General features: G+C 42.0%; 2 protein-coding genes across 4 annotated transcripts in view; one reads left to right on the top strand and one right to left on the bottom strand.

Annotated features, from left to right (window-relative positions):
- The first annotated feature begins 92 nt into the window (after window positions 1–92).
- Window positions 93–19,699, top strand: AP3M1 (adaptor related protein complex 3 subunit mu 1). Its single transcript, XM_065639240.1, has 9 exons — window positions 93–269; window positions 8,733–9,008; window positions 9,764–9,935; window positions 12,354–12,491; window positions 14,524–14,609; window positions 14,986–15,119; window positions 15,796–16,003; window positions 17,359–17,503; window positions 18,665–19,699. Exons 2-9 carry the CDS (start codon window positions 8,736–8,738, stop codon window positions 18,763–18,765), a joined length of 1,257 nt encoding a protein of 418 aa, XP_065495312.1. The 5' UTR covers window positions 93–269; window positions 8,733–8,735; the 3' UTR covers window positions 18,766–19,699.
- A 2,625-nt stretch (window positions 19,700–22,324) lies between these two features.
- VCL (vinculin) overlaps window positions 22,325–26,623 on the bottom strand; it is a 58,778-nt gene continuing 54,479 nt past the window's right edge. For all 3 annotated transcript variants that reach the window (XM_065639236.1, XM_065639239.1, XM_065639237.1), the window contains 3 exons: window positions 26,299–26,502; window positions 25,570–25,674; window positions 22,325–24,914 (listed from right to left, as the gene is read on the bottom strand). In XM_065639236.1, coding sequence (XP_065495308.1) covers window positions 24,768–24,914; window positions 25,570–25,674; window positions 26,299–26,502 — 456 coding nt within the window. In that variant the 3' untranslated portion in view covers window positions 22,325–24,767. The remainder of the gene's footprint in view (window positions 24,915–25,569; window positions 25,675–26,298; window positions 26,503–26,623) is intronic.

The raw sequence follows: 26,623 nt of genomic DNA, 5'->3' as shown, positions 1-26,623 counted from the left end.
CCGCCCGCCCAGGTGGTTTTAGCGCCTAGAGACAGCGCCCGCCCCTTGCCCACCGCCGCGGCCGAGGGGCACCGGCGGGCGGCTGGCAGCGGGGCCGGCGGGAGCGCCCGTTATTCGCCGCTCAGCGCAGGCAGCGCCCCGGCCGCCCGCGCCTCCGCCGGGGGGCGGCCCCGCGCGCTGCCGGGCCTCGCCGCCATCTTGGCCGCTGCCCCGGGAGCGGGACGGGCCGAGCCTGGCCGGGGCGAGTGGGCCGCACCGGGCCGGGGGAGGTACGTGAGGCCGGAGTGGGGGGCGTTGTTTTCCGTGTTCGGGGGCCTGGCGGCCGGCGCGGCGGGGCGGGCCTTCGCAGCAGCCGCGGAACCCTCGCCCGGCGGGAGTCGCCTGTGCCCGGCCCCGCACGCAGCCGCCGGCAGGTCTGGGTGGCGGGAGTGGGGCCGGGGTGACATTCCTGTCAGCGGCGGTGGCGGCAGGTTGCGCCGGAAACCCGAGACTTCCCGTTTTACCGGCGTCCGTTTCCGTTGTTCGGGGTCCGTTTAAATACTGGATTATTTCCGTGTGTGAATAAAGCACCTGTTTGCGTGGGCTCTGGGGCGTGTGAGGCACGGCGCGGCCTGCGCTGGAGCTGAGGCCCGGCCGGCGCCTGCAGAGCGGTGGGTGCGCGGGGGGTGATCTGCACAGGTCAGTGCGGAGCGACAGGCGGGGGTGGAGAGGGATCACGCACAGGGAGGCAATTGGGTTTAGTTTTTAGAGGAGGTGGCACAGAGACTGCGGGAGGGGTGATGCAGGAACTGCCATCCAAGGCTGCAGGCAAAACCTGCAGCCGGGAGGGGCGGGGGGGGCAGCACCCAGGTCACCTGAACCTTTCTTCGGCAGCACTGCTGCAAACATGGTGGTTCTGGCCATGCTGCACTTGCTTAATTAGCAAGGGGCCCCGTGACTGTAGATTTGCATAATATGCGCTGGAAATTAATCCGTTATCATCCATCTCTGTGCATCGTACATCACTTCTGCCCTGTGCAGTACCCTGCCCTGTCCAGTACCTAACAGGGTAAATGAGTGGAGGTTGTCGCTGCTTTTCTTTTGTTTCAGTGCTAATCTGCCTTGAAGTTGCAATGCACTGAGCGTCTTTTCAGTATGATGATTTGTACCCATTAGATGTTGATCAGACTGGAGGAATAGCTTCACCATTACATGTAGCTATTATGTAAACAACCAGGCAAAAAATCATACTTGAATAATGAAAATTCATGTTAAAAGAAGGCAGACTGCAGTATGGGAGAGGAAAAGCTATTTTGCAAGAAAACCACAAGAAAATCACTCATGCAAGAGGTAAAATGATGGAAGCAATGTTTTACAGAAGAACTGACTATGCCAACCATGAGAATGATTCAGCTGGCGGTTCCCAGCGGGTTTGAATAGTACATAGATTCTCATTTATTTTTAAAAAAATCTGAATGGTATTTCACTGTAAGTGTCTAGGATTTAATCTGCGGTGTTTTGGATGCTAAGAAAAACACAAGCAAACCTGGTTTTGAAGAAAAAAAAGAGGGGAGAAGCAGATTCTTTCCCATCTGCATGTGCATACCTGAAAATTCCTTGCAGATGGAAAATTAAACATTAAGACCACTCCATGCCCTCTAGTACTTAATTTTTCTGTCCCTTGTCCAGAAATGAAATTTCCTGTTGTGCAAAATAGCTATGCATCAGCTAAGTCCTAGTTATTTTTTCAAACAAAGCTCTCCTTACAAGCAGTTGTGCATTAAGAATCTTAAATAGAAACATTGTCATGAGGATTCAGGAAAGAAAAATTGAAGTCCTTGAGGTAGAATGGTCTGAACAGCAGGTGACAAGTGGCAGCAATACTTCATGGCTGTAGTAGTGGGAGGAAACCAAATTAAACCTTTTTAACATGTTAAATTCCTTCCTCTTATTTCCCTTTTATTTTCCCCCAATTTACAGCTTCCCATATAGCTTTCAAAACTTCATTAATACACAGAAAATAAGTGTAATTTTTTAATGCTTACTCAACATAATGCATGAGAGGCTGCTTTTTAACAGGAACTTCGTAGAAGATTCTTTAAGACTTAGTATTTGGGAGCCTGATTTTATTCATATACGATGGAAGAACTAAAGAGTGCTGCTCTGCTCTCTTCTTACAGAAGAGAAGGGAGGTAGAAGTGGTTCTATATCTTCTTTCTACTGTCTGCATTTGGCCCGGTTGTGGAAGAGCGTGCACACATTAGTAAGAGCTGTCATTTACAGCAGAGTTCCAGTGATACTTGCTGGCTCTGATCTAGTATTTCAGTAGTGCATGGCTCTTTGGCACTGTGCTTGTCCTTTCTGGAACCTCGAGTGCCTCTTAAAATAGAGCCTGTGAAAAGGAGCAGTATAAAGCTGGTAGCACTGTCGCCCCAGCTGGTCAGACTTACTGGAGCAGTGAATTGGGAGAGCACAATGGAAAACATCTTCCCAAAGAACTGCTGAGATGAGGCTTTTATATCCTTTGATCAAATCCTGCTGCCTTGGCTGTTCAGAGTTCTCCATGGTTTGGCTGGAATATGATCCTAATTATCAGTCTGTTCCTGAAAATCCCATTGACAGTGTCCTGTGTCCATTTGTCCCATCGCTGTCTTGTCAACACTGCTTTCAGAGGGAGAATTTCTTAAGTGGTCTCTTGGTAGTCCTAAAGCAGCTGATTCGGCTGTAAATTGCGGTAAAAATGTTCCATCTTCATGTAAAAATGTAGTTTTACCAATGAATTTTTAATTGTTTTGGTGGGGTTTTTTTCTAAGAAACTCTTGCTTTTTCAGCTTTTACAGTGAAGCTTTCTGTTCTTGCAGGTCCCAAAGGGAACTGCAGTTATTCAGGATCTAATACTATTGGATTATTCAGGATCTAATATTGTTCTGTTGGCAAGAGATGGAACTATCTTGACAGCAATTAGAAGATTTGTACTGGAACTAAATTGGACAGTGGCGCCACGCAAATGAATTATTGGAAAGCTCAACAGTCAGTAGATGAAATGCTGCACAAGTTCTTATGCAGGCTGTGACTGTTATTGGTTAAAGTGCGGAGGAAGTTAGAAATTTGTTATGGATACGAAACACTGATTTGAGACAACTTCAGAGTATTCTCAAAGGACTACTTCCTTATAAAAACAATTCCAGAAAGTTACTAACAGTGTTTTAAATGAAAGTAAAGATAAATAAATGTATACTGAGCATCGGGGAAGCAAAGTGTTTAGCCTTTAATAGGGATGATCTTGCTGGGAAAATATGTATCTGAGTAGTTGTACAGACACAAGCACTTCATGATGTTAAGTTAGAGTTGATTCAATTATGGGAGTTTTGCTTGACTAACGGGGACACTAGACAATTTCTAAGAAGGGTTGCAAAAGTGTTTTTAATGTGCAGACACCTGAACTGTGGGCATCTTATAAGTAGACAGATTAATGACACTTGAGCAGCAGCAGTAAGATATGCTAACAATGATAGGAGCCTTACAAAACCCGTGAAATTACAGAACATTCACATTTTAGTAAGATACGAGACTTCCAGGTGTATCAGTTTGAATCACAGCTTTTAATGTTGTGTCAGGGTTGGTCCAGCCAGTGATACGCCAGAGTTGCCATGTTTGCTGTCTTGAAAATGTCATTCAAGTATTTAATAGGACTTCTTTAAGTTTGCTGTTTTAAGGGGCGGTGAATGGGGTTGGGGAGGTGGGGAGCAAAGGTTGTCTAGTTCTGCCACGTCTGTGACACATGTTGAATTTATAGGAAAAAGCTAAACTGCTGACCAGCTGGTTGTGACAAAAATACTACCTTTAAAATAGAACTAGAACTGCTTATTGTAGCTTATTTGTTTCTCCAGATTACTTCAAGCATTCAATTACTTTCCATTCACTTGTCACTAGAAGTTCATTTCCACAAATACATAACAGAAGCTCAGACAGTCCACCCCCACTAATCCTTCCACCCTTCAGAGCAGCTACACCGCATGCAGGGAACATGGAAGCTATGGAATACTTTCCCAGTGAAGGTCCCGTTTTGAGCCATTTTTAGTAATTATTACTAGCTCTAAAGGGCATTGCAGAGGTCAGTGATAAATTCCTCACTTCCTGGTTTTCAGAGCTTTGACTGTAACTCAGCTCAGTGTTACAGAAAAGCAGCTGCTAACAGAATTTCTGCATTAATTACATTTTCGAGTACTTAATTGTAGCTAAGGACAAGCACGTGCAGTCTTTTCCCATGCTCACAGCTTTTCCCTCTTGCCAATGAGCTCCACTTCTCTGTTGTGAGCCTGCTGTGACTTCAGTCCAGATGTTTCTCTGCCAAGAGACTGAAAAAAACGGTAACATTACAAAACCAGATTTAGTCAAAAGAAAAGATACAGACTTGGAACCAAGGTATGCAAGGTGCCTTAGTTAAAATATTTAGCTCTTCTGTGAGGACTTCAAATTCTGGTAGGATGGAAATGACTACAAGGTATCACGGGGAGTTTGGTGTGTCAGAGCAAGGATGGGAAGTCTGTGACAAGAAGTTGCAAACAGGCAGTAGTATGGAAGGCTGTCAGCCTCCTAAAATGAGCTTGAATGGCTTGCTCTGGACTAAAGATGCAAATAATAATCCTTGTATGTTGTCAGTTTGCTTCTTAGGTAGGCCTAAAAGCAGAGAGGTGGGAGACATGTCCTTTTGAAAAAGTCCTAGAAGCACACCTTCAGTATTTTACATAGAGTGGTTTTATGCTGCCATCTCAAAGTGGTATGTGTTTGCCGCTGCACAGATTCTCTCATGATTCTTAAATTTTGGTGGTGTGCTTTTGCTACTATTTTTTTAAACTTACGAACTTTGATTCAAGACCTTTACCCTCAAAGTGTTGCAGCTTTTAACATGCTTTGCTGCTTGGCCACAAGTATTAACTTGACCTATTAGTGTGAGGAATCTTACTGTTACTAGATTGATTTCTTATGTTCAGCATTTTTTAATACTTTTTTCTTTGCAAATCTAATGTTCTGAAGAGATAGAAGAAGGTGGGGTACTGAGAAGTGAATTCAGGAATGTATACGTGTCTGAAATGAAATCTGGCACTCAAGAAATAGAGTAGCAGAGACCACTCTAATTTTTGTGAAATAATAGCTTACATAAGGCATTTTTATAGTAGTACAAGTTGTAAGATAACCAACATTAAATCCATCTTTAATTGGCTGGTGCCAATTGTTTGACAGTGTGTAGGATAAATCAAATTACTTAGTCTTGTGTATAACAGACTGATGGCTCCACTGCTGTAGGAGCTTCTTTACTGTAGTCAGCACTCGCAGAGGTAAGTGTCCAAACTGAGCTGCCCATTGACGGATAGGGTGGGGTTTGTGCCTGTGGGTCTGCCTGCTCTGCACTTCAGTTGCAAGGAGAGAGCTTTGGTTTTCGGAGTACTGCTAAAACTTATGAAGGGGGAAATGAGTATGCGAGGGGCTTTGAAGGGAACTCTTAAGCTAGAAGCAAAATAATTACGTATCAAGGGGAATCCTAGGTGGGATTTGACTGCTCCATTCCCACAGATACTGCAAAGCTGTCATCTGCCGAGCATGGTCTCCTGGGTCAGTTTGCTTCTCCAGTTCACCACAAGGCCGCACAAACATGTGTGTTGTATGAATACAGCCAGTACCTGGGCACTTTGAGGCAGATGAGTAACCAGGGGACATGGACCAACGCTACTGTCCATTCTGGCTCTCCGTGCGCTCCCTCAATTGCAGATCTAGTCATGGTCTAACATCCTAAGTGGAACTTACGGCACAAGCAGAGGCCCTGCTAACACAGCCGTTTCACATGCCAGGAACTTGTTGCTACCTAAAGGTAGCGATTATGTTGGACTGCTGCACTGCTGTGCTTGTTAAAAGTATATCGTGACAAATGCAATTGTTTCTGATCAATACAATTTGTATGAACATTAACAGCAGGACAACTGCTAGGGCTTAAAAACACTCTGTCACACATATCTGATGTACTTTGTCAAAGTATTGTCCAAAGCTGCCTGCAGCCTAGCCTAGCTGGTTCACTGTGGGCTGTAGATCAAGTCCTCTGGAAACGGCGTCTTAACTGGTGCTGCTTGTATGGAAACTCTCCTATGCAGCTTTGTGTGCATTTACTAGGAACTGAGTTTTCTATTTGTTAACAGATATGCTATTGTATCCATATTAAAATGTACAGAGAACTATTCTAAGCTTTACAGCTGATCACCTTCTTATGTTTGGGCTGCCTTGGTGTGGAACAATACTGACATTCAGTGGTTGATTATACTTGCCACCGTTGTGTGACTATCCAGGAGATTTTGGAGGGTTTTAATGTTCAGCACTGGCTAAATTCAGAACACATTTAGTTAAACTGGATTAAAGCAATTGTGTTAAGGCTCCTTTATAAGAATTCTGTGCTTACAGTATTAAAATTGTCTGGTTTTTTAACAAACTAAATTAGAGATTCATTTGGTCTGGGAGAGATACAGCAGAAACATGCAATAACACTTTGTAGCTTTGTGTCCTTTCCCACTCTTAAGCAAACTGGCAATCACAGTTTCCAAAAGAACTTCCTCATATAGTGTATTGGCTTAGCTGGATTTTTCTGTCCATGTTTTGACTATTGGTCTTTTTGTGTCTACCACCAAAGACAGTGTGCTCTCAGCAGGAGGTATCTAAGACCTGGCAAGGCCCCAGTGAAGATGAGCACATTGCTGTCATGCATGTGAAGGAGCAGCTGGAGTTTAGAATTTGAAAAGCTGGATCTTGGCACCCTTCCCATATCTGCTGACTTAGGTGGAGGGAAATGGCACGCTAACTCCCTTCTTTAGTTGCCCTTTTTCACCTTCTCTGGTGAGCTTTGAAAGACGTACTTTTGTTTTGTCGAGACCCACAGGGCCAGACAGTTTTTCAGTGTTACAAGTGTGTTGGGAGGACATTGTAGAACTTTGGGCAGTTTAGGTTCAGACACAGCAACAAGAGCTCATTCTGGATGGAGCTAAGTGCTTATTCCAGTATTTTGGAATGAAGCTTAATCATACAGTGTTTTGACTCCTTAGTATCTCTGTGAGACTGGGCCATTAACATCTAGATGCTTCTATGCCTTCCTCACATTTGTGTGCCAGAGTTAACATTAGCAAAGGAGCAAATTTTATCTGTTTTATGGCATGATCCTGGCCAAACGTCCTTAGGTTAATGAAAACTATGATAGGTTTTTGGTAGGTATATTTGGCTTCTCTTGGACATGCAGAGTTGACTGTGATCTTCCTGTTTTGAGGTGTGGATGCCCAGTAACTGTTTGATCTCTTTCCAGTCATATTTGAATTCCTCCAAAGGCTAAATAAACTTCAGTTCAGGATATCTCCACTGCTATCATCTGCCCATTTCCACTATCTCCTCTCCTCCAGCTGTAGCACTTTCTGGCAATGTAATAACTTGTATCAGAAAGCTGATCTCACCAGAAACTCCTTTTTTCTGTGTCAGTTTATGGCTGGACCAGTTTCGTGACGTAGGTAATTGCAGGGCCGCAGATCTGCTCAAATCAATACCTGGAAGGCAAAAGGGATGAATAGCCAGTGGCAAGGGCAGCTTTTTTCAATTACAGAATGAATTTATGCAGGATGCAAGTACCAGGTTTACTTCACCGTGAGGAGCCAGTGCTTGGGTTACAATTTGTTTTGTTTTCTAAGCCTGAGTTTAAACTTGGACCTTATTTTTGTTAGAGGATGGTTATGCTGCAGGTCAGCCAAAGCATTGTATCTGTCTGATATAAAGGCCAAAGTGATAAACTGAAGTCTGATAGCATGTCTCTTCTGTACATGTGAAGAAAATAGCTTATTCACTTCATTTGAATCAACAGCTTAGTTCACTTATTATCTCATTCAAAGTTGAGAAACAGACTGCAAATTAGGGTTTTTTTAAAAAAGCAGATAAGCTTCTTGTCCCATCAATAAAATGATCAGTGGCTGAGGCATGCTATTTGTGAATCTTTAAAGATATGACAAAAAATTCACGTGTTATCTGCAGTTCACACTCCCCTTTTTCTTGAGTGAGTTAGTGTTTCAGTGTAGAACATTTTATGTAAACACATTTCATGTGTGTTAAGCACATTTGAGGCAATTTTATTCATTAACCTGATTTAAACTCCGGGTTTTGTGTACTTTTAATGAATTCCAACCCTTTATCCAAGTGCAGCTTGGCATAGATCCTAAGTAAAAGACTAATCAGCCAGAAAATAAAACCCACTTTTCTAGTTCAATAGGTGAAAGCTGGCAAGCTGAAGAGCTGCATCTTTAGGATAAAATTCTTAGTTATGTGTAAAAGTTATGCGAACCCCTCTACCATACGAAACTTTATGTGTAAGTTACCCTTACATGTTGCCAAACATGTTTAAGTGAGTGCCAACTCAGGAGAGTTAGCTTTTCTTTAAGAAATAAATAACAAAAACCAAATAGGGATGAAAGTGGAAATCAAGGGTGCTAGCTGCTTGCTTACATTGTGATATATGTTAGTGACTCAATCCACTCTGAAGTATTTTGTGGTTGAACATTCCTCTAGAAAAAGAAAACACAATTTAAAGAAAAACAGCAAAGCAGATATTTTTCTTAAATTCACAGTGCGTGTTAATAAAGAATAACTGTTGTAAGAAAGGGAATCTGGGAGAAGAAATAATGTTAGCCCTTATATCCTTTTGTTTATTTTAACTTCTTTGAATGTGTTTCCAACAGAAAATGATTCACAGCCTGTTTCTTATAAACTGTTCCGGTGACATATTCTTGGAGAAGCACTGGAAGAGCGTTGTGAGCCAATCTGTGTGTGATTATTTCTTTGAAGCTCAGGAGAAAGCAGTCGATGTTGAGAACGTGCCTCCTGTCATCTCAACGCCACATCACTACCTCATCAGCATCTATCGGGATAAAATCTTCTTTGTGTCTGTCATACAGACGGAAGTGCCACCACTCTTTGTAATTGAATTTCTACACCGAGTAGCAGATACTTTCCAGGTCTGTCACCGTAAAATAATTTTAAATTTGAAATAATTCCAAGGAAATTTTTGTATAAACTTATTTGAAAAAAGGCAATAAACCCTCCTGTCAGTGACTTTTCCCTTTTAAGATAAACATAGTTTTTTAATTTTTTAAAATATTTTAGAATTAAACACTGGTTTATATTGTACAAAGGAAAAGGAGGTATATTTTGTGTGCTCATTTGATTTACAGATACCAGTGCATATGCACTGCAAACCAAATCCCACTTTGTAAATGCCGTCTTTTTTTCTGTAAGCTTTGGTACTGCTCATGTTAAATGGATGAACAAGAAGGAGCATGCAGTCATGAAGGACGCTGGAGGGAGGAAAGAGATGCAAAGTGCGAATCAGTTTTCGACCTGTTTCACAGATACTGTAAATAAAAGCTCTGTGAAGATTAGGCAATGTCACAAGTTAGTCTCTTTATTTTACAAGAGTCATCTAACTGAAGATGTGTTAGTGTTCACAAGTAGGAGAACCTTTGGGACATATATGCTACTAAACTACATTACAGTAATTTCACTGTTCATGGTGTCTTTATTTCTAATTAGGTGATAAATAAATGTAACCTTAATGTAAGATGCAATCAGACTACAGAAGTATTAATAGCTAGAATTTCTGATCTATTCGAGAGTGTCTGTAAATAAAAAAACAAAAACAATACCAACAAATTTTGGAAAGCATTTTAACAGGAATAAAAATTGTCTCCTTTGTAATCTCTGATTTGTTTAGGATTACTTCGGCGAATGTTCTGAAACTGCAATTAAGGACAATGTAGTTATTGTGTATGAACTTCTAGAAGAAATGTTAGACAATGGCTTTCCACTGGCAACAGAATCTAATATACTGAAGGAGCTGATTAAGCCTCCCACAATTTTGCGCTCCGTTGTCAACTCGATCACAGGTATGAAAATAAATAATTTTCAGTGGTGACTACTTAAAAACAAAGCCACATCGTGCTTCATAGCTAAAAAAATAATATCACAGTGGTGTGAATCCGTAAGGTGTGGCCACTGTCCTGCCACTTCTCACAACTAAGAGTTGAATGAAAGCAACTTCCTCCTTATTTGCAGTTGCTGCCTGGCTGCTTTGATATCCCCAGTGGCACTGCCTAGCCCAGCCACAGCTGCTGAAGTCCCTCAGGAATAGCAGTTCCCAGCACATACTGGAGACAGGTGCTCTGGGACTAGTACAGAACTAGCCCCAAGCCTTGAATAACTGAGGGGCATTGGAGAAGGTTATGTGTTTTACAAGAAATCATTATAGGAAGGTACATAACAGTTACCTAATAAATCTTTGCTGGCTGGGAACAGACAGCATGAAGGGAAGCAAAGAGCCTGTCCTCAGCCTCCTCCCTCCCCCTGCCACCATCAGCCTCCGTCAAGTTCGGAGCTGGTTTCAGGCCGTCGTAAATGGGTATGTCTTGCACTGACAGAGCCGAGTGTCTGTCAGCTGAGCTGGTGTAATATGTTTGTCTGGTAAGTGGGTGCAGGGGAGGTACACACACCATGAGGTGTCACATGGGGTCAGAGATAAGTGACATGTTCACGTATACATTGTGTTAGAGAAGGGTGGTAGATGGCTGCGGGGCCACGCAGAGATAGTGCTCAGAGGAGCTGGTCTTTGAGGTGGCACATGGGTGTTGATTTTTTAGTATAAATCTCATCAGCTTTAATTTCTGTTTTCTAGTTGTGGTTTTGTTGGGGTTTTTTTTTGGCGTTTTTTTGTTTTTGTGGGGTTTTGTTTGTTGTTTGGTTTTGGGTTTTTTTTGTTTTAATGTGGTTTTCAATGGTAGTATACTATGTTATATATAAGTTCTATATATATGATACATATATGTTATACTTACGAAACATTTCTATTATGTTAATGGACTAGATGCACCACTGTAAGGGGAATTAAGACTCCTGAAGCCAAGGGCTGCAGCATCAAATCCTCTTGTTTTATCTAAAGCCTTATTAGAATTCCCTAGGAGCTTGAAGCACCTGCCTGGGGCAGCCTGCATCTTGTCACTGTCAACAGCGTAGTGCTGAGCGGGTGGGAAACAGCAGCCTGAGCTCTCCGGCCTGCCTGGGCTGGCCGCCCAGCCTGCGCGGTGCTGCTGCACCCTGCGAGGCTGCCGAGGGACAAGAGGCATGGACACAGCAACTGTTCCCCTTCGGAGATGCAGCAGGAATGAGGAAATGATTGTTGCAACTCCTACCCAATGTGTTATAGCACCAGAGTGTACTCAGGAAGGGTTTTTTCTGTGCGAGTTATTTTACTAGCTGAAAAGAATGAAAACTTCTGTTTTCTGCCTGCTAGGAGAGGACCTATCCAGTAGGTTGTGTAGAAATGAAAGCCGCTGGCCGTCAGCCTCTCAGTGAAGCTGTCTCACATAGCAGGACATACTACCACATTCATTGTGCTAAAGGGCACAAGGAAGCATGAGCTGTGGCCCTGTCCCGAGACCTACTTCTAGTAGAGGGACTTGTTTTCACTGTACTGGGATTCCAAGAACAGTCAGCTAAGCCCCTGAAGTGTTTTGTTTTTTTGTTTTGGTTTGGGTTTTTTTTTTAAATCATCAGTTTATAAATAGGTAGCTCAGGAATCCCTTTTCTCACACTGGGTATTGTTAAAAACCAGGATCTGAGGGCCTCAGCAAGGCAGGCTGGGGCAGTGGCATCACCATTAAGGAGCCCAGAAGTTGAGCCAACAGGTCAGGGTCAGGATCAGATGATAACAGGGTCATTTACAGCTCAGCGATTGCCAGGAAAGTCCTTTATGATGAGACAGGTCAAGCCAGAAAGTCAAGTCCATGGGCCAAGATCTGGATGGATTTGGCACGTGGTCAGGCGTAGACGCGGCTGTCTTGTTGCTACGAGGTAGCTCAGATGGGTACCAAGGTGAGAGCCTCAGCCTAACAACAGCTCCCAAACAAAGGGGTGGGAGCCCTCCTTAAGGCTTCTTCCAGGTCTGTCTTCATAACAACTCATCAGTAAATCAGCCCTGAGGTCAGATAGCTACAACTCTTAGGAGGAGTGGGAAGCATGCTTAAGGCCTTCACAAGGGTCTTGAATTGCAGCGATGAAATCCTTTGCAGGATCTAGCCCCACATCTACTGCCACTCAACCTCCTGCTGACTTGAGCATTGGATTTTGCTGTGCAAAGCATAGTCTGAAAACCGTAAGTCTGGACACATCTTGCGTTCATGTCACGTAATGAATGAAATTGTAGTGGTCCAGGTTCTAGTCTGCAGATCTTGGGGGCAAATCTTGCTTTGATTCTTAATTTTGGCTGTTGAAATGTTCCTCTTGTAATTGAGTTCCTTTTCATTTTTAAGGCAGTAGTAATGTGGGTGACACACTTCCCACTGGACAGTTGTCCAACATTCCCTGGCGCAGAGCAGGGGTAAAATACACAAACAATGAAGCCTATTTTGATGTCATTGAAGAAATTGATGCGATTATAGACAAATCAGGTAAGATGCCTTGCAAACTCATTTTTGTTTGTTGAATGTTTACATTTAGCTGCCGATGTTTAAAGGGAATACAGTCCAGCCACTTTTTTGCATGTGTTTTATATACATTAATCTATATCTTAAATAGAAATATATGATTTAAAATTATGTGCCCAAATGTATTTCTTCAGTTCATCTTAAAATAGCAACATGCTCCAGGCTCCTTCAGGAACATCCACAAGAAATATTCTGTACTTAGATGTTTTCTATTTGTATATTGGTTATCTCTTAGATATAAAAGGGAAAAAACAGTTGAAGTTTTAAATGTGATGAGAAAATTATCTTCCATTGTTCCTGCCAACAAGTTACTTTAGTCCTCATAGGCCCTCAAATGGGCAAGACCAAAGCTTTCATTAGCTTTCTTCTGACAGCAAGACAAAACTTGGTGCGAAATAGCTGGACAGTATTGTTTTCCTTTTAGCTGGACAGTATTGTTTTCCTTTATATATAAACTGGAGCCAGATATTATGAAGCGTAATAGTACTCCTTGTTTTTCCGTAAATGAAACATACTGTCTTCAAATACAAAAGATCTTTAATCTGAGATTTAACTCTGAGGAGGAATCTGATTAAGTTTTGTGCCAAAAAGTAGAAAAAACTGATCCCAAGAAGAAAACTGCTGTGCTGTGGACAGGAGCCTGCTGGTTTCTTCTTTATTGGAGCAATCAGTTACTAAAGCTGAAGATGCACGACACCATTTTGTGGTGGTATGAGACAGGGAGTAAATCTCTGATTTCTTCATGCAGTGCTGCTGTTGTAGCAGTACTCAGTGTTGCTTTGGTTCCACACACCAACTCAACAAATGCCTTGGCCACCGTTGAACTGGATAGTTATAAATAGCTATTGTGCAGTTCTTACTCTTGCCATCTTGAGACTAAACGAAGGTGACAATTGCAGTCAGAGCACCCTGACAGCTGTGTTACTCTCCTAGCTCAACAGGGTTCCCAAGAGCAGTATGAGTGCTTCATCTGAGGAGTCATAATCAAGACCATGTTAGTATTTCGTTATGTATTTCAAGCCCAATCAGTGTCCACTGAGTGTTTAAATTTCCTACTGAGGATCCACTGCAGTAGTCGTAGCCATTTCTTTTTTTTTTTCTGATGCCTTGGGGACTAACAATGCACGAATCTTTCTTCCTTATCTTCAGTAGAACTAAGAAGTAAATACAGTTGCTTCTGTAGAATAGGGATGTTATCTTGTTTCATAGGGATATGGGTAACTGCTTTAATCTGAAATAGGATCCCTTCTTTTCAGGCAAAATATTAACCCATAATTCCTCCTTCCTTTTGACTAGATCAGCAATATTTTCTATGCACCTTCTAAAATAACTTTTGCTTGTAGGGTTAATTAATTCATAGTCCTCGTCTCACTTCTCTCTCCTTATAGAGGATTTAAGGCAATGAGCCTTTCTTGGGTAACATGCTTGGTATTCTTGCTTTGGTTTTTGGGGGGATTTTGGGGGAATGTTATTGTAAATTTTTGCTGTGGCTTTATTTAACATCAAGATGAATATGTAATCCTACTGTTGAACAAGCCATGCTTGTGAAAGCCAAAGTTATCTGGCGCTTTATAGCACAAACTTACTGTGTTTTCACGTGGACTGTTTTGATGTGCTTCAATGTCCCTGCACCACGACACAACTTGATAGTTTTCTGGAGACGGGGCACAGGGATGAAAGAAAAGATTCAGAGCTTGCATATTCTGAAATTCTTACTCGCTGGTTGCTGGCAACTAGTTCAGGCACAGCCAGGACAAGTCCTGTGCACCAGTTGGCACAAGTATCATTAGCTGATTTGTGGCAAGCTGTTTGCTCTGGCTCATGTATTCTAGCAGCTGCCCAGGCCACAGGTAACTGGAATGACCTTTTCTATCTGTGCCTGGCATGTTCTTGAGTGCTGTGCAAATATCATCTGTGCCCTCTGGCTGCACTTCACAACGTTTGCAAGGCCCTGGATAATAATGTTAAGTCAAGTGTCTGTGTTTTTTTCCTGCAGGTTCCACAGTCTTCGCAGAAATCCAAGGTGTTATTGATTCGTGTATTAAGCTCTCAGGAATGCCAGATCTTTCTCTTTCTTTCATGGTAAATTTAATATACATTTAGGAATTTTAATTGCTTAGGATTTATTTTTCTTAATGATCAGAGTTAAACAATTTTAAGAGTGCAATCACTACTTCATGTTGTTACACATACAAAAAATAACTCAAGTTTTGCATTATATTGTAGAAATTGCGTTGCTCAGTAGTTGGAATGGCTTTTGTCTGTACATAAAAGTACACTCACAGGAACTGCTGCACCAGGTCAGACTAGAAATCCATCTAGCTCAGTAACGTGTCTTAGACAATGGGTAGGAATGATACTTAGAGTCTAAGAAAAAGGAATTGTGTAGAGTTCAGTAGCTAGTTCAAACTGCTGATACTTGATAGGATTTCACTTACCGCTTTGCCACCACTTACAGAACCCACGGCTGCTGGATGACGTCAGCTTCCATCCATGTATTCGCTTCAAACGCTGGGAGTCTGAGCGAGTCCTTTCATTTATTCCTCCCGATGGGAATTTCAGATTGATCTCCTACCGTGTCAGTTCACAGAAGTACGTTTCCATTTAGACACACTGGTTCTTTAGATGTACCACCTACTGTTTTCTGTCCGAGTAACCACAGATTTCTCCTTGTTACGGGGAGAACTTGCATTGTTGCTAAAATGTATGTTCTCGGGTTTTGTCTCATCTGTTGCTCTGTCCCCACTAAAACAAGAAAACAGCTTTTCAGTGAGCTGCTGACACTCAGCAATCATTTTTCAGTGGGACAAACTGTACATGACAGTAACATAGAGCTGTCCATTCCTGGTAGTCATGGTTGCTGCAAGATGCTTTGTGGCTGAGTCTCTGTGTACATAGAGGACTCTGATCTTCATAAAAAGAATAAAGCAAAAAAGTCTGAACTGCAGATATTTGCAAACTAAGTCTGATTCCACTGGTGGCTGTTCTGAGATTTGGCTCGGTGAGATTACTTTAAAAAAAATTAAGCAGATGGATGGAAAGAGATTACGACAAGTGATTTGGAAGAAAATATTTTTTTCCTCTGATTGCTAATAAAATCACTTCAGCAATGATGTTGAAGAGCTGAGTATCACTTTTCACTTTTGAAACAAACTGATTCTAACTTGAATACCTGCCAGAAACACATGAACTATTTGTGAGAAAGAGCTTTATTTTCTCGAGCAGAGAAGTAGCCAGGATGCATTCAGCTACTGTCTTGTCTTTTCAGCTTGGTCGCAATTCCTGTATATGTGAAACACATGATCAGTTTTAAGGAAAATAGTTCTTCAGGAAGATTTGATGTTACCATTGGACCAAAACAGAACATGGGGAAAACTATAGAAGGAGTTGTCATGACAGTTCACATGCCAAAGGCCGTGCTTAATATGAACCTCACTGCCACACAAGGCAGCTACACATTTGACCCAGTTACTAAAGTAAGTCTTACGTTTTTATTTATTTAAATACCTAAGACAACATTAGAACAAGTCATGTGTATTGCAGAGCACTGGAGCAGTGTTTCACACTTGGAAGAACGCTTTCCCTTCAGTATACATTTATGAATTACAGTCTTCTTTTTAAAATTTACTTTTTCAAACTCAGATACACACCAGTTGTGATTTCTGGTTTTATCAGTCTTCTTTCCCTTCCCCTCTCCCTTTCCTTTCTTTCCTTGTTCCTTCATCCCTCTAATTTTTTTCTTCAGTGGATGCAGCAGTATTTTGCTGATAGTTTCAGCTATGGTATATTTTCCAAGCTATGTTCTTTAAAACATGCTTATCTAGAGAAAATGCAGTAGATTTGAAAATAGGTAGCCACAAAAGCAGAGAGCAGCAAATGAGGAAAAATAACCTCTTCCAGAAGATCGGCCTGAAGACACACAGGAAGGAAGACATAGGGTCTGAAAAACTGTATCTTGAGAGTCCTGCTTTCTTGCCTCTGAGCTGGCGTTTGAGGCCTAGATTTCCTAAAGCTCCTGAAGCTTTTTAGTACCCAGGAACCATTTTGCTGAAATGCAGTCTGAGCCAAACCATTCTGCTGGCTCTAACACTCTGCTCTGAGCTTTCTGCTGCCCTTGGAATATCTCAGTCAGCAACTGGATTTGAATTGTAAGTGAAAGCTCTCCAAGTAACATTTTGTTTCAAAAAGAACGGACCTTGATATTTTGAAAACAAAAACACCAACAAAAACACTTGAAGTCTCCTTTCCTCTCTGCAGAAATAAATTATACTCCGTTATCCCAACTCTTGATAAAAACAAGGTGGATTGTAATTGCAAAAGCTTGTAGAAGCAGGAAGAAAAAAACAACCTCTTGTGAGTGAGTGAAGGGCCAACTTGGTTCCCTGTATCTTCTTTGAAGTGTAAGAATCAATGGGAAACAGGTGACCCTTGGGAAGGTTACTCTAACTTAAACACCTCCTTTTGCTAAGTGCCTTGCTCCTGGCCTCCTCCTGCTCCTGTGTAAGTTCCTGTGACCTTTGCACTGGTTACTCTCCTTGCTTCATGGATCTACCTGACCCGCTCTGACAACAACCATCATCACAGAGGGAGCAGACGTGTCGAGTGCATAGCCCAGCTAAGGAATGCCAACAGGGCAAAATCAGCGCTGGGGAAGAACACACCTCACACCTGTGGGAGCCCCAACCGCGCCTTCTCCCAGCCACTGGGATCATTCCCAGGCCTACCAGGCTACTTTCTGTACCCAGCCTGCAAACTAAAAGCTTGACGTGAATTTGATCTTATAGGTTGTTTCCTAGAAAGCTACTTCTACTATTCTCTCTTTCCTGACAAGGTGTTAACATGGGACGTTGGCAAAATCACCCCTCAGAAGCTCCCAAACCTGAAGGGTATAGTGAACCTGCAGTCTGGAGCCCCCAAGCCAGAGGAGAATCCAAGTTTAAACATCCAGTTTAAGATACAACAGCTTGCCATTTCAGGTGAGTGAGTGGGTGTTACGTGAAACTGCTACTGACAGAAGGCGTAGCAGTAGGAAGTGAAGCGGGAAGCCTGTGAATCTTGTAATTGGAGATGCTGATCCAAAGTCAGCTTGGTCCAAAAAGGAGAAGTCCGATTTACCCAAACCTGACAGTTACTCTTGCTGGAAGATTCCCTTGCTGAGAATTGTGAATTCCCAATTGCTTTGCTCAAGAAAGGCTGAGAAGTGTACAGAGGAATGGGGTTTTCTTTGTTGACTTGTGCATTAGACATGCAAATTTATCCTTTTGGTGAAGAGTGATGGATGATGATCTAAGCATGCTGCTCTTGACTTGCACCGCTAAAGCCCTTTCTAGCGGTCAAAATCTCCATTAATTTTAAAGAGATCCTTCGTACCTTCTGGAGCTGGTTAGTTTTTCTTCTTCAAAACAATCTGCAAGTAAAATCAGAATGAAGTCCGTAGAGTAAGTGCAGAAGTAAATGTAAAGCAAACAAGGCCTCAGTCTGTAAACACTTAAATCATGTGAGTTGTCCATGTGTAAAATGCTTCTGCAAGCAAACTTTGCAGGATTAAGACCCTGACAGAGCAAAGACTCACGTTTGTAAAGAAGGAGGATGACTGAAGGCAGTAGATGGGAATGGGTGGTAGTACCTGCCTACCTTTCTAGGTAGGTACCAGACTGTGGTCCTTTTGCTTCCTAGACTACTTTGCTGAGAAAATAACGCTTAGTCCTTGTGTAAGAACAGAATCCTGCAGTTTCCTCTTAAACTTGCAACCCACTAGTTTATAAATTTAGGAAAACATAGTGGATCCAATGGCTGGGACCTGTAAGAAAGCAGGGGACAACCTGAAACTGTTAGGTAATCAATAGCTACTGGTGTTAGTTAATAGCAGAAGGATTTCTGGTCCTTGCAATTACAGAGTGAAAAGAATTCTAAAATTTGTCCTTTGCTTCATCTGCATTATTGGACATAAGTGCAGCATACAGGAGCTGTGGAAGATAATGGTCTCTTCTGTTTCGTACCAGAGGAACTTGTGGAAAGAAAGAAAATCAGCTTCATAACTGATCTTACCATGCTTCAAGAAAGCAGGACTTTTAAACAGACTGACATGATTTCTAGCATTCTGCTTTTAACTTTGTACTTGTTTTTGTCTTTTTCAGGGCTGAAAGTGAATCGCCTAGACATGTATGGAGAAAAATACAAGCCTTTTAAAGGTGTCAAATACATTACAAAAGCAGGAAAATTCCAAGTCAGGACATGAGAAGATGCTCTACTTTCAAGAAGATATTCCTCATTTAAAAAAAAAAAAACCAACTTGACTGCTTAGTGACTTATGTTGCTATTGATTAGGTGCCACTTAATAGACACTGATTAGTTTGGGATCAAAGCATTTGTGCACAGCAGCTCATAAAATGAAAGCATAGCTTAGGTTTTTTTGATACGGCTTTAAAATAAGGTACCTTTTTTCTAATACACCTTCACTCTTTTTTTACTGAATTGTTGTGTTGGTGAATAGTTTGATAGAGGTGATCCACACAACGTCGCTAACACTACACTGCCAGTCAGATACCAAAGCCCAGGGGCCAAGCACATTAAGAAGGCCAGACAGGCCACTGGAAAGGTCTCGTGGTGGCTGGTTTTGCTGCTGCAGCCACCTGCAGAAAAGGCTCGGCTGTCCTCCCAGCCATCTGCAATCTGGCATTCCACAGAGCATCATGTAATCCCTCCAGAAATGGAGCAGCAGTGAGAGGGGCAGGGGTCCCACTGCAGCCTGGGACAGAGCAAGTGTCACTCCCGAGAAAGAGTTTCTGATGAAGAAAAAGTAATTTCCTTGTTTACAAGAAATCGCCTTTCTTAAGAAGCATTTGCCTTAAGCAGCTTTCATTTGTGCCATCTGCGGATGAGCTGATAAAAAGAATATTCTGCATTAAATCTGGGAGGTGTTTGTTGCTTCAGTAATCCACTTTCTTCCCATTCAATCTCATCATCGCCACCATTTTTTTTAAGAATACAGTTGCAGAGAGTAAGATCTATTTTTTATGTGAAGCCTTTGCTTTGATTTGGATGTTCCACTTGTTTGAAGTGGATGCCACCAGATTTGTGCCATGAGTACATTGGAGTGTAGCTTTTTAGATAGCACAATAGAACTGTCAAGTGTATTTAATGATTGTGTGCTTTAATGTTATGAAATAAAGGGAACTCTACTGAAAATAAATCTTCTCCTGTGATATGTTGGTGCTGTTGTAAACTATTAGTGATGCTCTTAAGCAGGAGACATCAAATATACAATGAAATTATGACTGTTTACTGAACTTCATCACTCCGCAGCTATTTAAAGTTTAGACAGGGCATTTAGGAGCATGGCAGGTAAGCTCTCTTTCATGTTTTTTATTTTTACATGGAGCACAATTTATGTTTAGATTATGACATTTCTATGACATACCAGTGATGATGCAAAGCTGACTAAACTTGTTCTCTCTGTAAACTAGTAAGTGCTCCCCAGTCCCTGTCAGGTTCAAAGCATACATTCAGTCAGTACATTGGCTGAGAAACTCACGTTCAGAATTAAGGAAGGGGGGCACACTGGAGAGTCTTTGTTTCCCTGACCTGTTTGGATTACAGCTTGATGAACAGGTGCTAACTTTTAACTTTGCTTCAGATAAAGAATAGCAACTAAAGTCATTCAGGAGTCAAAATTTCAAATACTGGGAAAAAAAATTATCCAGTCTGAGAAAAGGAGGGGGGACCCATCTGAACACTGGCAGCAAGCCATTAAGAAAAGAAATGAGCATATATTTTCTGTTGGTAACTTTGGTAATATCACTAGGGTGAACATGGCCAGAGATGACCATTCTGAATTTCTGAAATTAGTGTAGATAAAACAGCACTTTTAAGAACCAGCACCTGTAGGAAAGCCTTGTGTTTGTGCAGACACAACAGTGCCTACTAAAAGCTACCGAGCTTCTAGTCTACCTTTTTCAACTGGAGAAACATCCATCAATTCATGACTCACCCTCCAGTTCCACTCCCTTTCAGCGAACAGCATCTTTCAGTTACAGTAATTTTACAAGGTCTTGTTTTCAGCTGTAACTGACAAGGTCCCCAGCTGAAGTCTGAGTAGCTAGTGCTACTGTCTGCTTTAGCAGCCTGGAAATGCTGCAAGATTTCAGAACTGACACCATTACTGATACAGAATGTAATGCAGTATCACAGCTGGCTGGCCTTAACACCAACGCTTCCCTATACTGTGTGTTACAGAACGAGCCTTGCCAGCCTTCTGTAATTCGGGCACCAGGGAAGCGTGCACAAAGCTGCTGTCTCTGGAAAATCTTTGATCTGTACTTCACAGCACACCACCACAAGTCACTGTCAAGAAGAATTACACTCACCTGGTACAAAACCATCCCAAGCACAAAGATGGTTTTCATCAGGGAAATGGTGTTTGTTGCGTGAGGCTTATACCTTTTGCTGCAAGTTTGCTGGCTCCTGACTTTTCTCCAAACACAGGAAGCTCAACTGCAGAATCTGCAGTTGCATCTCCCTGTTTGTTGGTTGTTTTTTGTTTTTTTTTTTTTTTTAAAAAAAAAAAAAAGCACCAGCAGCTATATGGATAGTACAGTGTAAGAAATCAGAGGATGTCATTATCGAGGAATTAGTACGGCCGACTTTTGATCTCCCTTCCTCTAGGTGCCCATCTCTGGGAGTGCCGACAAAGATGATTGTCTCAGGTTCTCGTCCTCTCTCAGATATTAAGAGAACCATGTAAACAGTGTGAAATCTGAGTTCTACCTATTATTACTGAATCTCAGATGCCTTCTGGCACTGCGGGACTATGTTTGGTCCTACAGCACAAATAAACGTTGGTTCCACAAACTCATAGAATCTTAAGAGTCATTTTGGTTTGAAAAGATGTTTCAGATCAAGTCCAACCATTACCTCGCACTGCCAAGTCCACAACCAAACTACGTCCCCAAGAACCTCATCTACACGTCTTTTAAACACCTGCAGGGATGGTGACTCCACCATTTCCCTGGGCAGCCTGTTCCAATGCCCGACAACCCTTTCTGTGGAGAAATTTTTCCCAATATCCAATCTAAACCTCCCCTGACACAACTTGAGGCCATTTCCTCTTGTCCTATTGTCACCTGGGAAAAGACACCAACACTTCCCCACTACAACCTCCTTTCAGGTAGCTGTAGACAGTGCTAAGGTCTCCCCTCAGCCTCCTTTTCCCCAGGCTGAACAGCCCCAGTTCCCTCAGCTGCTCCTCATCACACTTGTGCTCCAGGCCCCTCACCAGCTTCAAAACATTGTGTACTTGTAGACTTTTTTTTTTTTTTGCAAGAAAAAGTGTTTGTAAGAGGTTCTTACTGTGAAGGAGTGAAGGAAACAGGACAGTGATTCCATGCTAATCGCCTTTACATTCAATTTGTGAAGTAAAATTCAGATTAATGAGGAGTTGGCCAGAGTAGCAGTTCACCCCTTATTGACAGGACCAGGCAAATTCCATTTCAAGTTTTCAGTACCTTGCGTGGTGCTATCAGAACAGATGACCACCAGGTCTCTAGAAAAGCTCCCGGTTTTCCCCCACTGGACCACAGCTTCCAGTAAGTTCTTTAATTACTAGATTTATGGGCACAAAAGACAGAAACAATTTGCTTTAATCTTCTCCTGTTAGAGGAACTTTGCACGTTTTTCGTGTTCAGAATATGTAAAAACAACTGTTCTTTTGCTTAAGTATTTCTGCTGCTTTAGCTTTTTGCTCTTCTTGTCGCAGTGTTATCCACTGCCCCGTTATCGTTAATACTCACAAGCTGACATTTGTACAAATGCATTTTTATTATTTTCATGGAACCAAAGAAAGGTTGAAAACGTTAGACTATACAATACATTTTGGTTTATAAACAAAGTTTTATAGTGGTAAAACATTTTTAAGTGACATTCATGGTCTTTTTCAAATTTTTGCTGCATTTTCGGTCTGAAGACCAATAGTGTTCAAAAAAGCAGTAATTGCATAAGGTGGACAAGTATCTCAGCTTCTACAAAACAGTTTGAGAACTTATAGCAAACATTCTGGAAGAATATCAAAGGCAACCATGATTCATAACTTCCCTGCAAACATTCCTCAATGAACGAAAAGTGATCTTTGGCATAAACAATTATGTATTAAAGGCATTAGTAATATTGCATTAATATCAGTCAAGCAACTAAACAGTGATGCTAAAAAAAAAAAATAATCTCACAGAGAAGCCTGAAGGGGGGTGGGGGGAGAGGAACTGTGAGGAGCACTGAAAAGTAATACAGGAAGACTATTTAGAAAATCCCTTAAAAATAACCCCTACCTATTCAGTGTTACTTACTATTAAATAGAAATTACTACAATACAATTATGTTAAAGATCTGGTGTAAACCAATCAAATGCAAGACATTCAGGTTAAGGCTCTGGCACCTCTTCCTTCCTCTTCCTGTTGCAGGTAAATTGCAGGAAGAGAGCGCTACGCAAAGATCTTAAGTACCACGTATTTTGTAATACCCAGACAGCAGGAGTGAACTAAAGAGGAACGCGTGCTTGCTCTTGCCAAGGTCAGTTTGAGGCAGATGTATTACAATCAGTTTAACTTCCCTTTTTAGATAACAGTGCAATGAAGGGCGGGAGGGTGGAGGGGAGAAAGTCCAGCTGTAGAATAACTGTTGCAGCCAGGTAAAGGACAGCTGACTGTGACAGGTAAAGGACAGCTGACTGTGTTGTGTCTCTCTTTGAGCTGTTAAGACTGAGCAGTTTTTCCACAAGGGCACTTATACTAAAGGTGGCTTAATCATGCAACAATTTTCAGCAAATTAGGAGGGCATCTTAAAGTCAGTGCTGATCTGGGCAGAAGCGTGCAAGTGTTCCTTGCCCATGAGCAGAGACTCATTCTAAAGCAATAATTCTCCTTTCTGCCAAATGCCAAAAGATACTATGGAGTAATTAAATGAATATGTGTACATATATATATAAGGCATGTTCAACTATGGAAGGATAAAAATATCCCAAGTCTATTTTAATAATAGAGTGGGGAGATTTTGTGGGTTATTGTTGTGACTTTGTTGTTTGGTTTTTTTGTTTGTTTGTTAAAAGATACAGTAACACTTGGTTCAATTCACTATTACTAGAACTTGAAAAAAAGATTTTGATCCTCCAAACTCAAAATGTCAAAACCAGTGAAAATATCCTAATTTATTCAGCATTAGATTAGAAAGCACCATTTGGTGGTAGCCAGACTACTGAAAAAGCGTTTCAGAAAGCTTATGCATTGTTGGAAAGAAGGGCAGTGAGACATAAGGTCTTTTAAAATTTGATATCTTTATCTTTTAATTTCCACCTTGAGTGGCTGGAATGACACTAGAGGGCAAGAAAAGGAAAAAAAAAAAAAAAAAGAAGAATTGCATGTGCTCATTTGGTTTTCAAAAAGAAAAAGCCAGCATGTGGCATTTTCTGGTTCTGGACACGCAGCCAGCTTAAGAGAACCAGGACTTTTCAGCTCAATACGTTACTGAATTGAGCAAGGAAAGAGTTCCATGATTGAAGGTCTCCAGCTGCTAAGGCTCAAGCTGTCAGCAGTGCGCCACTAACATCCACTGCAAAGCATTTCAGTACAGTACACAAGTTCTGGAATGCCTACCTACAGGGTCACAAAGACAGCTTCCGTTTTTGTTGCAGTACTATTGCCAGGCAAAAATAATTTTGGACGTGGAATATTAATCTTCAATTTACAACAGTTCTGTTGCCCCCTGATTTTAATTAAAAACCCCACACCTTCCATCATTTCTGCATGGTTTAAGAACAGCCAGCTAAACTCCTGTTGAAAAGTTGAATGTCTCTACATCAATGATTGTCCCTAAAAAACTGCCAAGTAATCCATAGTGTCCTAGACTTCCAACACTAGCTTAAAGTGAGGTCCATGTTTTATATCATGACATGGAAACTACTGGAACATACAGTGCATAAAATAAAATGTGCTTCTGGGAGTACAGAACTCATGAAGAGAATCTTCAAAAGAAAAAAAGAACTGTCAACTGTTGGAAGCAATTTTGAGGTGTTTGATACCAAATGTGTTCTGAAGACATTTGAAATGCATTATTTTATAATTCATGCCCTTAGAATGGGGCATTAGCATACGCTAATCTTAAACTCATGTATACAGCACATTTTGCTGTTGATATAGCTCTTCTGTTTCCAAAAAAAGGCATTTTATGTTACAGAATACTTAACATGGAAAGTGTTTACTGATACCATGGGGTCTTTCTGACCCAGCGAAGAGTGAATCCAGCATCTGTTCTTATTTTAATGGATGCTGCTTCAGCTTCTCTCACAGTTTCCTTCACAGACTGCATGAGATTCTGAGCATTATGAACCAACATCTCAGTTGCCTGTCAAGAAAATGAAACATTTCCAATGTATTAGTAAATACCACGTTCAGGACAGTAGCATGGAAGCCCACTGTGCGTGAGGACTCCCAGTGCAGGCATTAAGGCAGGCGATTGCTGACTTAAACTATGGAAAAGTAAACGCAACAACTCGTCTGTGGAAACTAGCGTTACCCTGACTCACAGCAAGGCTCTCCCATCTCTCACTGTATGTTTGTGCGAAATCTGAATTACGGCTGAGTGTCTCCAAGCAGAGTAATCTGCCGGCAGCCCGAACCGCGGGATTCCCACAGGAACGGAGCCCTGGGGACCCCCCGGGGCCCCCGCCCTGCCGGCCCAGCCCGCCAGGGGCTGCGGGACAGCCAGCAGAGGGCGCTGCCGGCGGCCAGTGCCGCCCGTGCCGCTCGGCCCGCACTCACACCCTGCTCACCGGCGTGGGAACGGAGCGGCCCCGGGCTGGGCAAGGGCTGATGCTCCTCTCAAACTGGAGCTTTCGAGCCAGAAACCAAGGTGCCACACTACAACTATCTTCACAGAACAGCCGAGGTGAGCTCCAAACGCCCAGTGCCCCCAACACATCCGATATTGCACGTTGTGTATTTTTCCCCATAAAACTGCTCAGCCATGTCACACTATCAGCAATTTTTACACCTCTTACCTGTTCCGACTCTTCATCACTGATATTAGTTCTGCCCAGCATGGTGGCTTTAACAGTGGAAAGAATTTTGAGTTGTGTGCTGATGGTTGGGATTCGCTCACAGACCTGAGGAACAGAGATAAAAACACTTCACGTTGTAAACTGAACAAATACATTATCTATTATATTTTCAGATAAGTTACTGGATTTTGTGTTACTATTACATAAGGAATAACCATAAGAAGAACCTTATAACCACCAAGACTTTCGAACAAATATTGGTAGGATACGTGAATCTTATTTTACTTGCTTTGGGAATTTTGGGGATGGAGCCGAAATTTTTCCTTTCCTGCAGATATTCCTGGAGAGTCTGCTTGGTTAGGAATGCGATGATGTATATTTGGCTGAGACTGAAAAACTAGGAGTATTATATTTCCGCTACTGTTCTTCGATACAAAGGAATGAGTAGATGAAACACAAAACAAAGCAGGCTTAGGGCAGGACTGTGTTCACAGCACAGTATTTTTTAAAACCACTTTGAACACTTCCATCTTCCACTCACCTGTAAACAAAGCCAGACTTTACAGAATGTATATGACCATGGGATCTAAAAGCAGACCTAGAACTTGACAAAACTTTACAAGCCAAGCGAAGATGCACGTGATTTACTGCCACAACTCCTGTGCTCACACTAAGAGAGGAACAGAGAAAAAAAGTAGTATTTGAGTCATTTACAAATGAAGTCATTACCTGCAAGAGGTTTGTTCTGATGCGCTTGTCAGTGCACTGCTTTGCCACCTCTTTGGCCAACCGAGTGACTTCATCTGATGCCTTAGCAATATCCTTTGCACACTGAATAAGGGCACGCTTGTTTCCACTGCCTCCTCTCACGAGGCGCGACATCTCTGCCATGAGCAGCGCCATTCGTTTAGCAGCAGCAATGATATCGTTACCCTGAAGAGAACAACATGAGTTAGTGTTCGTGCCCAGGACAGAAGCTTCACAGAAGCCACGACTGAACAGCAGTCTACATTTTGATAGCAACGCTTTCAAGAAGGATGGAAGAACCATTTGT

The sequence above is a fragment of the Caloenas nicobarica genome, chromosome 7, assembly GCF_036013445.1.
Source record: "Caloenas nicobarica isolate bCalNic1 chromosome 7, bCalNic1.hap1, whole genome shotgun sequence".
Lineage (NCBI taxonomy): Eukaryota > Metazoa > Chordata > Aves > Columbiformes > Columbidae > Caloenas > Caloenas nicobarica.
Note: the sequence above shows the minus strand (reverse complement) of the source record. Positions and strands in the feature narration are given on the sequence as shown.

What these genes read in the sequence shown, in the direction of transcription:
- AP3M1 (XM_065639240.1), top strand. Translation starts at nt 8,736, where the DNA reads ATGATTCACAGCCTGTTTCTTATAAACTGTTCCGGTGACATATTCTTG. An exon ending in GAGTAGCAGATACTTTCCAG is followed by an intron (nt 9,009 to 9,763) that starts GTCTGTCACCGT and finishes TGATTTGTTTAG; the next exon opens with GATTACTTCGGCGAATGTTC. An exon ending in CGTTGTCAACTCGATCACAG is followed by an intron (nt 9,936 to 12,353) that starts GTATGAAAATAA and finishes TTCATTTTTAAG; the next exon opens with GCAGTAGTAATGTGGGTGAC.